Source organism: Dreissena polymorpha, chromosome 7 (assembly GCF_020536995.1).
Source record: "Dreissena polymorpha isolate Duluth1 chromosome 7, UMN_Dpol_1.0, whole genome shotgun sequence".
Classification (NCBI taxonomy): domain Eukaryota; kingdom Metazoa; phylum Mollusca; class Bivalvia; order Myida; family Dreissenidae; genus Dreissena; species Dreissena polymorpha.
Genome location: NC_068361.1, coordinates 87,340,514 through 87,356,238, shown reverse-complemented (window position 1 = coordinate 87,356,238; position 15,725 = coordinate 87,340,514). Strand labels below are relative to the sequence as shown.

At 38.6% G+C, this 15,725-nt stretch overlaps 2 protein-coding genes across 18 annotated transcripts in view; one reads left to right on the top strand and one right to left on the bottom strand.

The window, feature by feature from the left end:
• Positions 1-15,725, bottom strand: part of LOC127837573 (high affinity copper uptake protein 1-like) — a 142,231-nt gene that overhangs the window by 3,430 nt on the left and 123,076 nt on the right. For 2 of the 13 annotated variants that reach the window (XM_052364804.1, XM_052364803.1), the window contains exons 1-4: positions 7,296-7,528; positions 4,675-5,588; positions 3,273-3,339; positions 2,747-2,915 (exon numbers count right to left, since the gene is read on the bottom strand). In XM_052364804.1, the coding sequence (XP_052220764.1) occupies positions 2,747-2,915; positions 3,273-3,339; positions 4,675-5,583 (1,145 nt within the window). In that variant the 5' untranslated portion in view covers positions 5,584-5,588; positions 7,296-7,528. Of the gene's footprint in view, positions 1-2,746; positions 2,916-3,272; positions 3,340-4,674; positions 5,589-7,295; positions 7,529-15,725 lie in introns of those variants that run through there. The other 11 variants (XM_052364801.1, XM_052364799.1, XM_052364798.1 and 8 more) reach the window with 11 other exon arrangements.
• Positions 1-15,725, top strand: part of LOC127837565 (outer dense fiber protein 2-like) — a 205,198-nt gene that overhangs the window by 88,133 nt on the left and 101,340 nt on the right. The window lies entirely within an intron of this gene.

Sequence of the window (15,725 nt, the reverse complement as noted above, 5' to 3'; positions counted from 1 at the left end):
CTAGTGATCGAGAGTTGAGTCCGCCTAGTGATCGAGAGTATACTTGTAATCAGCCTAGTGATTGAAAGTATAGTCCGCCTAGTGATCGAGAGTAAAGTCCGCCTAGTGATCGAGAGTATAGTCCGCCTAGTGATCGAGAGTAGAATCCGCATAATGATTGAGAGTATAGTCCTCCAAGTGATCTATCTATCTATACTGTCTAACTCCCCTTGCGGGTATTATTGAGAGGTGCGCAGTCAGTGCAAGATAAAAGTGTTGAAAGTGAATAAGTGAGAAAGATAAAAGTATGTTCGATTAATCATGCATGGTGAAGTGATTTAAAGTTAAAGCTGATAAAAACATGTCTCTCGGAGTTCAAGGGGCAGAAGGGGAAAGCAGGGACCGCTTAAACCCTTCAAGATCAGGATGTAATACTGTAGTGGCAGGGAGGTTGTTCCACATCACAATAGCACTTGGGAAAAATGAAAACTTATAATAATTTGCAGTGGTATGGATCTGTCTGAAAGAGAGGGGGTGCATGTGACGAGTGAATCTGGTGGGTCGCTCGATATATGATGGTAGTGGCACTGCTACTAAACCTTGAACAATTTTGAAAAAGATTAATTTATTAATTTAGTGTTATTTCGTGATCGAGAGTATAGTCCGCCTAGTGATCGAGAGTTGAGTCCGCCTAGTGATCGAGAGTAGAGTCAGCCGAGTGATCGAGAGTATAGTTAGCCTAGTGGTCGAGAGTATAGTGTGCCTAATAATCGAGAGTATAGTCCGCCTAGTGATCGAGAGTACAGTCCGCATAGTGATCGAGAGTTGAGTCCGCCTAGTGGTCGAGCGTAAAGTCGGCCTAGTGATCGAGAGTAGAGTCCGCCTAGTGATTTAGAGTAGAGTCCGCCTACTGATCGAGATAAGAGTCCGCCTAGTGATTGAGAGTATGGTCCGCCGTGTGATCGAGAGTAGAGTCCGCTAGTGATCGAGAGTAGAGTCCGCTAGTGATCGATAGTAGAGTCCGCCTGGTGATTGAGAGTAGAGTCCGCCTTGTAATCGAGAGTAGAGACCGCCTAGTGATTGAGATGAGAGTCCGCCTAGTGATTAAGAGTTGAGTCCGCCTAGTGAACGAGAGTATAGTCCGCCTAGTGGTCGAGAGTATAGTCCGCCTAATGATCGAGAGTATAGTCAGCCTAATGATCGAGAGTAAGTCAGCCTAGTGGTCGAGAGTATAGTCAGCCTAGTGATCCAGAGTATAGTCCGCCTAGGGATTGAGAGTAGAGTCCGCCTAGTGATTGAGAGTAGAGTCCGCCTACTGATCGAGAGTATAGTCAGCCTAGTGATCGAGAGTATAGTCAGCCTAGTGATCGAGAGTATAGTCAGCCTAGTGATCGAGAGTAAGTCAGCCTAGTGATCGAGAGTTGAGTCCGCCTAATGATCGAGAGTATAGTCAGCCTAGTGATCGAGAGTAAGTCCGCCTAGTGATCGAGAGTCGAGTCCGCCTAGGGATTGAGAGCAGTGTCCGCCTACTGATTGAGATTAGAGTCCGCCTAGTGATCGAGAGTTGAGTCCGCCTAGTGATTGAGATTAGAGTCCGCCTAGGGATTGAGAGTTGAGTCCGCCTAGTGATTGAGAGTAGAGTCCGCCTACTGATCGAGATTAGAGTCCGCCTAGTGATTGAGAGTATGGTCCGCCTAATGATCGAGAGTATAGTCAGCCTAGTGATCGAGAGTAGAGTCCGCCTAATGATCGAGAGTATAGTCAGCCTAGTTATCGAGAGTAGAGTCCGCATAATGATCGAGAGTATAGTCAGCCTAGTGATCGAGAGTAGAGTCCGCCTAGTGATCGAGAGTATAGTCAGCCTAGTGATCGAGAGTATAGTCCGCCTAGTGATCAAGAGTATAGTCAGCCTAGTGGTCGAGCGTATAGTCCGCCTTGTGATCGAGAGTAGAGTCCGCCTAGGGATTGAGAGTAGAGTCCGCCTAGTGATTGAGAGTAGAGTCCGCCTACTGATCGAGATTAGAGTCCGCCTAGTGATTGAGAGTATGGTCCGCCTAATGATCGAGAGAAGAGTCCGCCCAGTGATTGAGAGTAGAGTCCGTCTTGTGCTCGAGAGTATAGTCCGCCGAGTGATCGAGAGGTTCCAGGTTCGATCCCTACACTGGCACCGTTATCAAGATTTTATCCAAAGATACCAAGTACAAGTTCTACCCAAGATTCAATCGAGTTAACAATAAATAAATGTTCACTAAAACATTTGCCCATTTGCACTAACTTCATGATTAGTCTGTCGATTGTGGAGTTGCACTAGACATGTTATGGCGCATACATGTATTGGCCCAGAAATAAATTGTCTACGAATAAGAAAACAAATACGCATACACCATAATTAAAAATAAAAGTACAGTTTAACATGCAATATCAAAATCCTTGATTTTGTACATGAAGATTTGTTTCAAATTCCGTTTTGTTGATAATTCTGCAAACGACTCCGCTTTACACAGATTTTACGTGAGCACTTGTATTTTTTATAAGACAATACAGTTACATTTGTCTCTTATAAACGTTCATTATATGATGCTTTTTACACCAGAGAAGCACATTTATACTCACTTCCTAACGATTTTTCAAGTGCGATTTATTCTTGGAACATATTGAGATAAGTATATATGGATCGTGAGACCAATTTCAGTCATAAGATGAAGTTACCCTAAGCGTCTTTGATACAAGAAGACCTAGACACGTTGAATGCCGCGCATCCACTTACCGCACACTGACGGTGGCAGAGGGTTGCCGGCCTGTATAACTGAGTGGTTTGTCGGCGCTGCCAGCCGCCTGTCTTTGTCTGGCATGGGACAGCAGCTTCTCACGGCCTAATTTTATAGCTTCAAACAGAATCAACAAGACGAAGACGGCGAAGCACGCTGCTATCATCCCTGTGGAAAAAAATAATCGAATGTGTGATTTAATTTTGTAAAGCTTAAAAATAACGATATTAATTTACTTGAGATGTGAATCGGCTCGTTCTTGCCGCGGTGGTTTGGTAACAATATTATTCTAATCAGTTAAGAAATAAATATTAATTCAGTTCAATTATTAACACATGAAAACCTCAATACAACTGCTGGGGTCGCTATACGACGGTTTGTTTGAACATGATTTATACATTAAAAAGGTAAATACCTATACAAAAAAAGGTAAAACAAAAAAAAATGCCGACCTTTTTCACCGTTTGTACGTTATTGTGCTCTTGTTTTCATTTAACGGTAAATTTATATTAAGTTCACGCCTACCTTTGTTACTTGAGGTGATGAGTCCGTCAAACAGGATTTGTTCACAGTATCCGTCATGGTAATAGGTCTAAAATATGGCAGGTTTATAGTTACATATCGACATATATGAACATTTTAATGCAGACACCACTTTCACGCCGCATCAACAAATCCGAAATTATTCCGTCTTGACGGTTATTCGATTCTCACCAGAACCAAAGAAAGTTTGAAGTCAAAGTGACAGTTGAGATAAGTGTGAAAATGTTATTTTCTAAAAGAAGGTAATGCATCAGGTAAATATATCGATGGCTTCCGTTACTTTATACGATAATACAAAGTATTTTAAATGGTAATGTCGAAACGTTTACCTGTTCATTTACAGTAACGTATAGTACATACCGGTATAGCTTGTTTAACATTCATAAAACCACATTCAAACTTAAAACAAATACTTTATTTTATGCTCTCCGGTGGTTTATAGAGAAATATCAGTGAAATAAAACTGTTTTAAACAGTGAAAAATAACTGAAAAATATCGATATTTTTCACTGTTTTACTGTGAAATGACGTCATTTTTTCGACGAAATGACGTCATATATCCAGCGAAATTAGAAAATTTGTTGCATTCGATGGAATATCGATTTAAATTCACTCGTGATCATTAAAAATACATATTTTCACTCGTGGCTGCGCCACTATCGAACATATTATTTTTTATGATCACTCGTGAAATAAATAGAGCCAAGGCTCGTGGTTCAGATTTTTTAAGCTTCGCAAAATAAACTTTGCTTTATTCGGCACCGATCTAGTATTCGATTTATCCCATCAATTTTCTTAGTCGTAAATTATTTCTTTAAAAATAGAATAGGAAAATCGAACTACACGGAAAATCCCAAAGTTATTTTAAGCAAACATTGTTTTATTATTTTAATCGTGCCGAGCCTAATTCATTACAAATGATCAGTAACTAACCTGCTTTTCTGTTTATCATACCTCTACGTCCCCGATTTTTAAGAAATAATGGAAAAAAACACACTAAACAACTGCAGCTTTAGCGTGAAAGAACACGCATTGTGTCGTATGACGTGTTAATAATGACGTCACGAGTACGCGCACTTAATATTTGTAAATAATGTTTGTTTTTTTGCTTTATGAGTTGCATTATTTGTTAAAAATATATTACATCTTGGTATCAAATTGTTTGTTTTGTTGAATCTGATTCGATTTTACTAAAAATGATTACTTTATAGTTGATTCCGAGTAATATGACCATTCTCCGCCGCGCGTGACAGCTATATTTCAGCACTGCCGAAACAGAGGAAAAAAAATTCCACAGTGGTTTATTTCGACAATGCAGGTTCTGATGATGGGATAAAATCGATATTCCATCGAATCCAACAATTATCCTTTATTTATATATTACCATCATTCCATCGGACATTTCGCACGGCCATTTGCTCATCCCTGGCATATTCATTCCAGGCATATTCATCCCTGGCATATTCATTCCAGGCATATTCATCCCTGGCATATTCATTCCAGGCATATTCATTTCAGGCATATTCATTCCAGGCATATTCATTCCAGGCATATTCATTCCAGGCATATTCGTTCCAGGCATATTCATTCCAGGCATATTCGTTCCTGGCATATTCATTCCAGGCATATTCATTCCAGGCATATTCATTCCAGGCATATTCATTCCAGGCATATTCGTTCCAGACACATTCATTCCTGTCATAGTCATTTCATGCATTTGTCCTCCTGTCATATTCATTTCATGCATATGTCCTCCTGTCATATTCATTTCATGCATATGTCCTCCTGTCATATTCATTCCATGCATATGTCCTCCTGTCATATTCATTACATGCATATGTCCCTCTGTCATATTCATTTCATGCATATGTCCTCCTGTCATATTCATGTCATGCATATGTCCTCCTGTCATATTCATTACATGCATATGTCCCTCTGTCATATTCATTTCATGCATATGTCCTCCTGTCATATTCATGTCATGCATATGTCCTCCTGTCATATTTATTTCGTGCATATGTCCTCCTGTCATATTCGTTCCATGCATATGTCCCTCTGTCATATTCGTTTCATGCATATTCCCTCCTGTCATATTATTTCCTGATGTATTTTTATCAGTTATTGTATCCATACCTGACATGTTGGTACCCGTCGTCCCTGTCATATCATTCATTCCTTGCATAGTGGTACCCTGCATGTTCCCCATTCCAGATTCAGGTACCCCAGTATGTGCAGCAACGATATGCGCGATTCCCGATAAGACGGTCACCATAACTACCAGACTTAGTCTCATTGTGTCTGTTGTGATACAAAAAACACACAACTATATTGCACACTTAAGTAAGAAAATATCAAATAATAAATACAATCATCTGAACAAGAGGTTTATTTAAATTCACCATTGTAGGCCTGAAGTTTTACTGTAAGCTTTATTGCTGAATAAATGTTGTTGTTGTTGAAATATAGCATTGTAGGCTGGAAGTTTTAAGCTTTATTGCTGAATAAATGTTGTTGTTGTTGAAATATAGCATTGTAGGCTGGAAGTTTTACTGTAAGCTTTATTGTTGAATAAATGTTGTTGTTGTGGAAATATAGCATTGAAAGCTGGAAGTTTTACTGTAAGCTTTATTGCTGAATAAATGTTGTTGTTGTTGTAATTTAACATTCGACAACGAGAAGACTTTCGCACATATACAATGTCACAGATAAAGTTTTTTTTTTATTGAAATAAGAAAGATAAATAACCGATGAAATGATAGAAATATTACGCAGGACACTTTTTTGAACATTTTAAATTATTTTTTTGAAGCAGTGATGTTTTTTTCTTAATATCACAGTCGAAGGAGAGTTATCAAATTTATTAGATTGTGCAATTATTCCCGTGGAATTCCTTGATAGCGACTTTACAATTTATGAAGCAATGAACGCAATATGAGATATGAAACAGGGAAATGCGGTGGTTAAATTACAATCATTTTAGGTATATTATCAAATAAATTTAGTATGCGTAATATAAAAATAAAAATGATACACACATACAAAGTTCTCCTTTATCACATGAAATACGTATTCGTTTTATAAGTTAATATTTTATAACCATGAACTATTATTTCGTGCCCATTAAATGAGTCGTGTTCTGAGAAAACTGGGCATAATGCATGTGCGTAAAGTGTCGTCCCAGATTAGCCTGTGCAGTCCGCACAGGCTAATCAGGGACGGCACTTTCCGCTTTTATGACATTATTCGTTAAAATGAAGTCTCTTCTAAGCAAAAATCCAATTTAGGCGGAAAGTGTCGTCCCTGATTAGCTTGTGCGGACTGCACAGGCTAATCTGGGACAACACTTTACGTACATGCATTATGCCCAGTTTTCCCAGAACGCGACTCATATTATCGCCATTGAAGAATAAGCATTTATTTTCACCGCCATTACATGTCTTACGTATTTTGCATGGCTGTGTATTTGAGAAAAAAATTGTCTTGATTCCAAAATGTTCTACTCGTCATTAGATGTAAATTTCAGTGAAAATATAAACACTATTGCTACTATAGTATTACTTTCTTCAAGATTTACAAGAAAACTTACATTAGAAGTAGCAATAATTCGACAGTGCTAGCAGACGCACTGTCCGAAAAATAGGGAAATACGATTTGGAATGACCGATGACGGGGGCATATATGGAAGTCGTAAATGGGTCATGCACTCATGCGTAAATATTGATATCTTTATGAAGTTTGTCCAGTTGTTCTAGTATTTAAAAACTGTACACGTATTTTTCATTGATTAACAAAATCAGCATATGTATGTATTAAAAATATAAAAATATTATGTTATTACATGTGTATATTTCTTTCCCAATTTTACATACATGTATACTTAATAAAAAATTAAAAATTGCGATAAGATTAACATCAAATTCACAAACAACTATTGGTACGCATTTAAGATATACTGCGTTTCGTTTTATGTTAAGATGTTATCATTATTAAAATTATTTTGCTTACCGGTGTAAAGTCTAAATCTCACCGAAAAAGAAGAATTATTTAAACATCATGTCATCATTATACACAATTTGTTTTAAACTATAAATGTGCCATATGTTCACTAGTTATCCTATATGGTTACACATTCTATGGTTTACACTCGGTAAATATCTAACGGGGTCACATTTAGGATCTAACAAGACAACTGCATCAAAACGAACTCGAGATAACTCCCGGTTTGGTTTAACTGGATCAGATAGAATGTGTAGTCTTGTTGACAGTGGTGATACCGCTGTTTCATGGGGAGATAGAGTAGAAAATACCAATTAAAGATAACCCGAGCATTTCACTCTGGGTTAAGGTGGCACAAATGTGACATTGACATGTTGTCATAAATGCCGTGCCAACGACTTAATACCACGTTCCAACGACTAATAATCTCGTTTTCATGACTGAGTATCTTGTTCTCACGACTGAGTATCGCGTTCTGACGACTGAGTATCACGTTCTCACGACTTGGTATCTCGTTTTCACGACTGAGTGTCTGGTTCTCACGACTGAGTATTTCGTCCTCACGACTGAGTAGCTCGTTCTCACGACTAAGTATCTCGTACTCACGACTAGTGTCTCGTTCCCACGACGTTTTCACGAATGAGTATCTCGTTCTTACGACTGAGTATCTCGTTCTCATGACTAAGTATCTCGTTCTCACGACTGAGTATCTTGTTCTCATGACTAAGTATCTCCGTTCTTACGAATGAGTATCTCGTTTTCACGACTGAGTATCTTGTTCTCACGACTGAGTATCGCGTTCTCACGACTGAGAATCTCGTTCTCACGACTTGGTATCTCGTTTTCACGAATGAGTATCTCGTACTCACGACTGAGTATCTCGTTCTCATGACTAAGTATCTCGTTCTCAAGATTGAGTATCTCGTTCTCATGACTAAGCATCTCGTTTTCACGACTGAGTATCTCGTTCTCATGACTAAGTATCTCGTTCTTACGAATTAGTATCTCGTGTTCACGACTGAGTATCTCGTTCTCACGACTGAGTATCTCGTTTTTATGACTTAGTTTCTCGTTCTCACGAATGAGTATCTTGTTTTCACGACAGAGTATCTCGTTCTCACTACTTAGTATCTCGTATTCACGACATGTGTCTCGTTCCCACGACTTACCATCTGAGAAGCGCATCGATTTCGAGGTCAGTCTTTAATCCGATATAGTAATATAGTTAAACAACGACTGAATTTAGTCGTGAGAACTAGCATTTACGTCATGGGAACGAAATACTTAGACGTCGGAACAACATCGCCCAACAAACGCAAATGTCCCATCTGTGCTACCGTACTAGGACGAGTGGCGTAGTTACGCTATTCTTTGAAGAAACAGGGTTATATTGATTTGCATATGTCAGTCGGTCGGTCTGTTGGTGGGCAGGTCGGTCTTTAAAGCTCGTTTCTGCGCGATATCTTAAAAACGCTCAGACTTTAATACCAATCGAAATGGCGTTACTTGCGAGGAAATGAAGAAGCGCATCGATTTCGAGGTCAGTCTTTAATCCGATATAGTAATATAGTTAAACATTACCCAATCTCTAACGGTTACACCTTCTTCTACTAAGGATGCCCCTGTCCGCATCTGCTTCGTGTCTATACGCAACGTCATAAGTTCTATAACTGTACCACTGTTGCCTCTTGCTTAAGCTCGATTGGTCATTTTCGGCTCGGGTACTACTTAAATGTACCCCGGGTACTCTTAAGTATACTTAAATGTAACCCAGGTACGGAAAATATACTTAAACGTTCCCTGGAATATTGTAACACTAAATTGGTCGATGTCAGCTTTCATTCAAATTAATTATGTTTATATGATTAATATGTAAATATTATTAAAAATGGCCTCTATATAATCGAAACTCATACTAAAACAGCATGTAGAGGCAGGTATTGCTAAAAGCATTGAGTTTGGCATTCCGTTGGGCGTTTTACGGCAACGGATTGAAGGCGGGAATAAAACTCGAGCGCAGTCTTGTTGGACGGGTATGTACATTTTCCGTACCCGGGGTACATGTAAGTATACTTAAGAGTACCCGCGTACATTAAAGTATAACCCGAGGCGACAATGACACATCAAGCCTTTCTTATTACTATGAACACATAACAAATTAATGCTGATGAATGTGAACTTACTACTATAAACGTATAGAAATTCGTCGGTATGAAATTTCTAGTTTAATAAAAGACAATTATTCGTTGATACGTTATTACGTGGATTTCAAATTTTCAGGGAAGACTGACCGTCATAATAATTAAATTTGTATTAAACAACCAGAGTTATAACGAAGCATAATCTGCTTATCTGTGTTGACAGCAAGACTTGCGGTTAATGTACACTGAAGCATGAAAGTGTTGCCAATAATTGTCGATAAAAGCGATAAAGCGGCGCACTTGTCGGTCTCAACTCGCTAATTGCCATCAAAGTTGTTTTGACAATATTTGCAATTCTCAGCGCAATAGGTCCCCTCGTAGTCAATGGGGACTAACGAGGTCAAAGCGTAGTCCGTTTCGCTACGACGTCGGGTATATGTTTTACTGTGTTTAAAACAGATAAGATTATGCTTTTTTTAATAACAAAACTCTGAATTTTAGCACAATGACATTTCATAGGTCTGTTAAATCAAATTATAATCCAAGATGTGTCTGGTATATGCGGTTAATCATGAAATATACCGCTTATTTATCAAACCGAAGTCAATTTTCACTTAAAAAATGCAATTTAGGTTTACAACTGTGTTAAATTGACACAATTTAACCATTTTCATATTGATCTATGTATCGTTAAGCCACTGGTGTGTTAGAAATGTGTAGGTTAACCCAGTTATCAGAAGTAAAGGCTAAATATTATAATCAGGCATGATCATGTCTCTGACAGTATACGTATATGCCTCGCTACGACAACGCTTATGCGTTTCTCATAGAAGACGTATTGGTTATCTCTCAAAGGCAAAATAAAGAAAAGTTTTTTTTAATACAGAGTCATGGAGTGGCTGGATGTTTCCTTTGAGGAAGAGGTAGTAACAACGGCACAACATGATCCAAAGAGCACAGTCGACATGGTAATGCACATTATTATGATATAATTAAATTCACGACTAGGCCAAAGGAAACGATTAAAATCGAAAATCCATATATAAGATGACAGTTGAGAGTCGAGAACCTAATGTCGTCGGTCTCAATAAAAATGACGCACCTACACCTTGTGACAATCCCTTATACGTTCATTTTGATAGAGACCGACGATAGGTTTTCAGCATATAGTACTCTTTATCAAATAACATTCGAGTCTCGTGATCCCCAACTCGCTTATCTCGAAACTCTGCGTATGTCAAAGTAAATCCCATGTCCCAACTTCGATCATTATTTATCTCATACGGATTTTTATTTTTACATTGTATATATCAAAGCGATTTTCTTGAAAATCGGTTATCGTCAACTAATTTTGAGATGAATTTCATGTTCGTATACATGATTTAAATCCACACCTTTAACACCCGTAAGGTGTTGACAGTAAGACCCCAATGGCACAAGTCCGCAATAGCCTAATCAATAAATAGTTGTAAAGGTGTGGCAGTGGGTTTCTGTCACAGGTTAATGTTTACTGCGTACTTGACGGTCGGTAAATTTACCGCGTGTTACAATGCGGTAAAGGCCCAGTCTCACTATGATGCCGGCGGAGCCCCAGTGCGTGATCAGGCATCTACCGGGATGAACCGGGGCCCTACCGGGACGAACCGGTGCTCCACCGGGATGAACCGTGGACAACCGGGGACAAATGGGGCTCTACCGGGAAAGTATTAAAATGTTTAATACCTCCCGGATGAACCGGGATTCACCGGGTAGGACCGGCAACGACCGGCGTGGTACCGGGAACAACCGGGACTGCACCGGGAACAACCGGGACGACACCTTAGCTCCGACGGGGCTTAAACACACCAGCAGAGCTACAGCAACGCCACGGTGGAGCCCCAGTGAATGCCGGCAGAGTCACTTTATAGCAACGGTACATAAGGAAACCGGTGCTTTGACGGTGCCGTTCCGGTTGTTCCCGGTGCAGTCCCGGTCGTTTCCAGTGCCAAGCCGGTCACTGTCGGTCCTTCCCGGTTACTTCTGGTTCATCCCGGAGGTATTAAATATTTGAATACTTTCCCGGTGGAGCCCCGGTTGTCCCCGGTTAAACCGGGGCGTTGCCGCAGCTCTACCGGGGTCATATGCCGGTATAGCCCCGGTGAGTGCCGGCGTAGTGACTTTTGCACTGGGAAATGACAGTCTGCAGTAACTGCAAACTTCGTGTGATATGTCCTGAAATGGATACAAAAACTTCGTTGGGCAACCTAAACATTATATTTGTACTTCGTTGCGCAACCAATAGATACTCTTTGCGAAACCTAAACATAAAGCGACTTGTAATTTCATTCGAAACAAAGCATTTGAATAATTAAAATACATGTTCGTAACCTGTTTTGTACTTAAAAATGTGTAATGTACACTGAATCAAAGTAACATGTAGTTTTATTTAATCTAAGTTATCGTAATTGTCTATTTAAACTGAATAACCACCTTGTGCATTGCTTCAAATCAACATATTTCGATTTTATCTCAAAATAAACTGAAAAGTTACAACTACGCGCATTTGTTATTAGTTTGTCATTGAAAATAAGTACCTACCATTACTGGATGTTCCGTTCTCTAATCCAAGTTCCAGTGGTCGAGTGGATAAAGCGCTCGACTAGCAATCCATAAACACCAGAAAAGATGAAACTCGCCTTATTAAAGTGATAGTATGGGCATTTTTCACTATTGAATTGAGCTAAACAGAATTAACAGGTCAAAAGAGTTAGTTAAAATGTGGTTACTGACCAATTATAGGCAACTCATCTTGCTACCAGATGTTTATAAAATATATTTTATATTCGATATTCTTTCGTGACTCACCCAGTCCTCTAAGCCGAAATGATCCGTAAAACAAATTTGTGTATTTGTGTCGTATGAACGAATCTGCACTCAAACTAAATTTTAGGTTCACATTGTACATGCATGATCAGTTGTCAAACGAAAGTACGGTTGATATTCAAATGAAGTATTTTTAACTTTCCGGGATATTGTTTTAGTATGTTGATGCTGCAATAACAAATATAAGTGTATATGAAGTGAAAACACCAAAAATAAACAACGGTTTCGATAGACACCTTTAGACTGTTAGATGCTCATAATATCACTTTAAGTAGTGTATTTACACAATGTTTTCGTAGTAAAACATATACCCGACGTCGTAGCGAAACGGACAACGCTTTGACCTCGTCAGCCCCCATTGGTAGTAACAATTGAGTAATAAGGTCCCCACAATTTACTTGTGAAAACCGTTATGTTTCTTTTAACTTTAATTGGCAGTTATCGCGATCTGCACTTTTTGTATAATAACTTACCGGTACATCATTTTTCCCCATTTCTATACTGTATACTCATTCCTTCTAATATTCTACACTGTTATAGTTTTGACTTTTCTATACATGGTATTTACCAGTTAAGTAGCGTACACCATATCAGCAGCACTTCCAACAGACAGTAGCATGAGCCTCGAGCTTGTTTGGCGTAGCTGTTTCACCCAGCTTTTCAGCTAAAATGACCTTCATATATCACCAGCAGACCCGAATAAATTAATACATTTGTCTATTGGATTGGTTCACCGTTGAATCGAGAGAAATCCCCCAGAACTGCGGCTACATCACTGCGTCTCTGTAAAGACCAGTTGACGAGTGACGTCACGCGCATCTGCAAAGTTTGGACTCCGCGCACTGGTTGGCAAAAAGAGGTGGAATTCATATAAGCGCATACACCGAAGGTTGACAAAATCGTCGTTTTTATTGATAATCATGCACAATATCAAATATAATTAATATACTAATCATGTCTTATTTAAACATAAACATGCAAGGAAATGCATTTTTGGAACGATTGTATTGTTGTTATTATTTGTTTTTAATAACAACGAATTCGGGAGTGGAACTCAATCTACGAGCTCGGTATGTGGTTACCACAAACATCTCTCTACTTGGCACATCTTCGCGACCATTTTTAGTTAAACAACTCTCAAAAATAAAATTATTTCAGAATAAATTATTTTTTTGGAACGGAAACAATTAAGAATGAAAACAAACAACAAATAGATCGATTTTATGTACGCAACCTATAGAAACTGATTAGAACCTTTATGTGGCTGAAATAAAAAAAAACTTACATTGTTACACATTAAATAAATTCTCTTTATTAATGTTTAACACTCTTTGTTGAAGGTTTACAGTCAAATCGTACCTAAGTCAAGTCGCACGGTAGACAACTCGCACGTTGTTTGGTCAACTCGCACGGAAGTCAACTCGTACCTTAGTCAACTCGTACCTTATTCAAACTATTGATGTGTTAATGGGTTTTAGATATTAAGTAATTTATGCATAAACACAAATGAGAAACATTTTCAGAGTTTTGTTCAATACCTTTTATTGCAATATTTTCACACACTATCAAAGCTTTACAATATGTACACTAGGAGAAATACATCTTTGTATTTTAACATTTGTACTTTATTTGTTTGTTTCACATTTTAATTTTAGTTTTTATTTCAATATTTACCCGGTACACGATATTTACATTGTATTTAAATACATGTTTTTAAGTACAGGGCTTTATTTTGTGCTCATCTTTATAAGCAGGGCTGTTGCTAAGACTTCTCCCCGCCTGTACAAGGACCACACCCTGGCAATCTGGCCTCGCATGGGAAATCGGCCTTGCATTGTTGTCTGCTTGCATCGCTGATAGCGAGTCAGTTGAAGCTCAGTTACCAGCTGAACGTTCCTTATCGCAATGTTTGCCTCGTCCGACAGTAGACGCATGAGAAGGTACATGGGAGGGGCAGTCCCCGCTCTCCCATTTAGACGTCTGTGCCAACTTACAGGGGCCTTTTCACAGATTTTGGCATATTTTGAAGTTAGTCAATAAATGCTTTATTTTGATAAATGTAAACATTGGAACTTAAAGAGATCTTTTCATGGTTTGGTTAATTGACAAAATAGAGAAAAGTTGTTTCAGATTCGCAAATTTTCGTTTTAGTTATGACATTTGTGAGGAAACAGTATTACTGAACATTTACCGTAGTCCAATATAGCCATTATATGTATCTTTTGACGATTTGAAAACATAAAAATTATAAAGCGTTGCAACGCGAAATTATTGAATAATTTGGAGAGTTCTGTTGTTGTCGTTTAAATTTACGAATTTCATTGTATGAATATAAATGGCTATAGTAAAACCTTGTTAACACTCTTGAAGCCACATCAGTGTCCGAGCATCATGAAACCTGGTCAGAAGATTCGTCCGCAATGATATCTTAGACGAGTTCGATTTTTTTTCGGTAGGTTGTAAAACATGGCCCCAGGCGGCGTGGCATTTCTCCTTATATGGCAGTAGCAAAACATTGTTAACACTCTAGAGATAACATTTATTGTCCGATCATCATGAAACTTAGTCAGAAGATTTGTCCCAATTATATCTTGGGCGAGTTCGAAAATGATTCTGGTTGTTTGAAAAACATGGACCCAGGGGGTGGGGCATTTTTCCTTATTAGATCACCTGAGCACAATGTGCTCATGGTGAGCTTTCTTGATCGTCTTTTGTCCGTAGTGCGTCGTTCGGCGTCAACAGTTGCATTGTAAACACACTAGAGGTCCCATTTATTATCTGATCTTCATGAAATTTTGTCAGAAAATTTTTACCGAGGAAATCTTGAATGATTTTTCAATTGCTTCCGGTTAGTTGAAAAACATGGCCGCCAGGATGAGGGGCATTTTTCCTTGACTGGCTATAGTAACACATTGTTAACATTCTAGAGGCCACATTTATTGTCCGATCTTCATAAAATTTTGTCGAAAGATTTGTCCACATGGTATCTTGGACGAGTATGAAAATTATTTAGGTTGATTTAAAAACATGGCCCCCAGGGGGCGTGGCATTTCTCCTTATATGGCTATAGTAAAACCTTGTTAATACTCTAGAGATCACATTGATTGTCCGATCATCATAAAACTTCAGTCTTGGTCAGAAAATTTGTCCCAATGATATCTTGGACGACTTGACAAATGCTTCCAGTTGGTTGCAAAACATGGCCCACATGATGCGGGGCATTTTCCCTCATATGGCTATATATAGCTTTAGTAAAACTGTGTTATCACTCTTGAATCCGTATTTATTGTCCGATCATCATGAAACTTAGTCAGAATATTTTTCTCAATGATATCTTGGACGAGTTTTAAAATATGCGCTTTTGTTATAGCACCAGAAAATGTATCGATGTGTTGTATGAACAAATCTGCACATAATATTCGCTTTTGTTATAGCA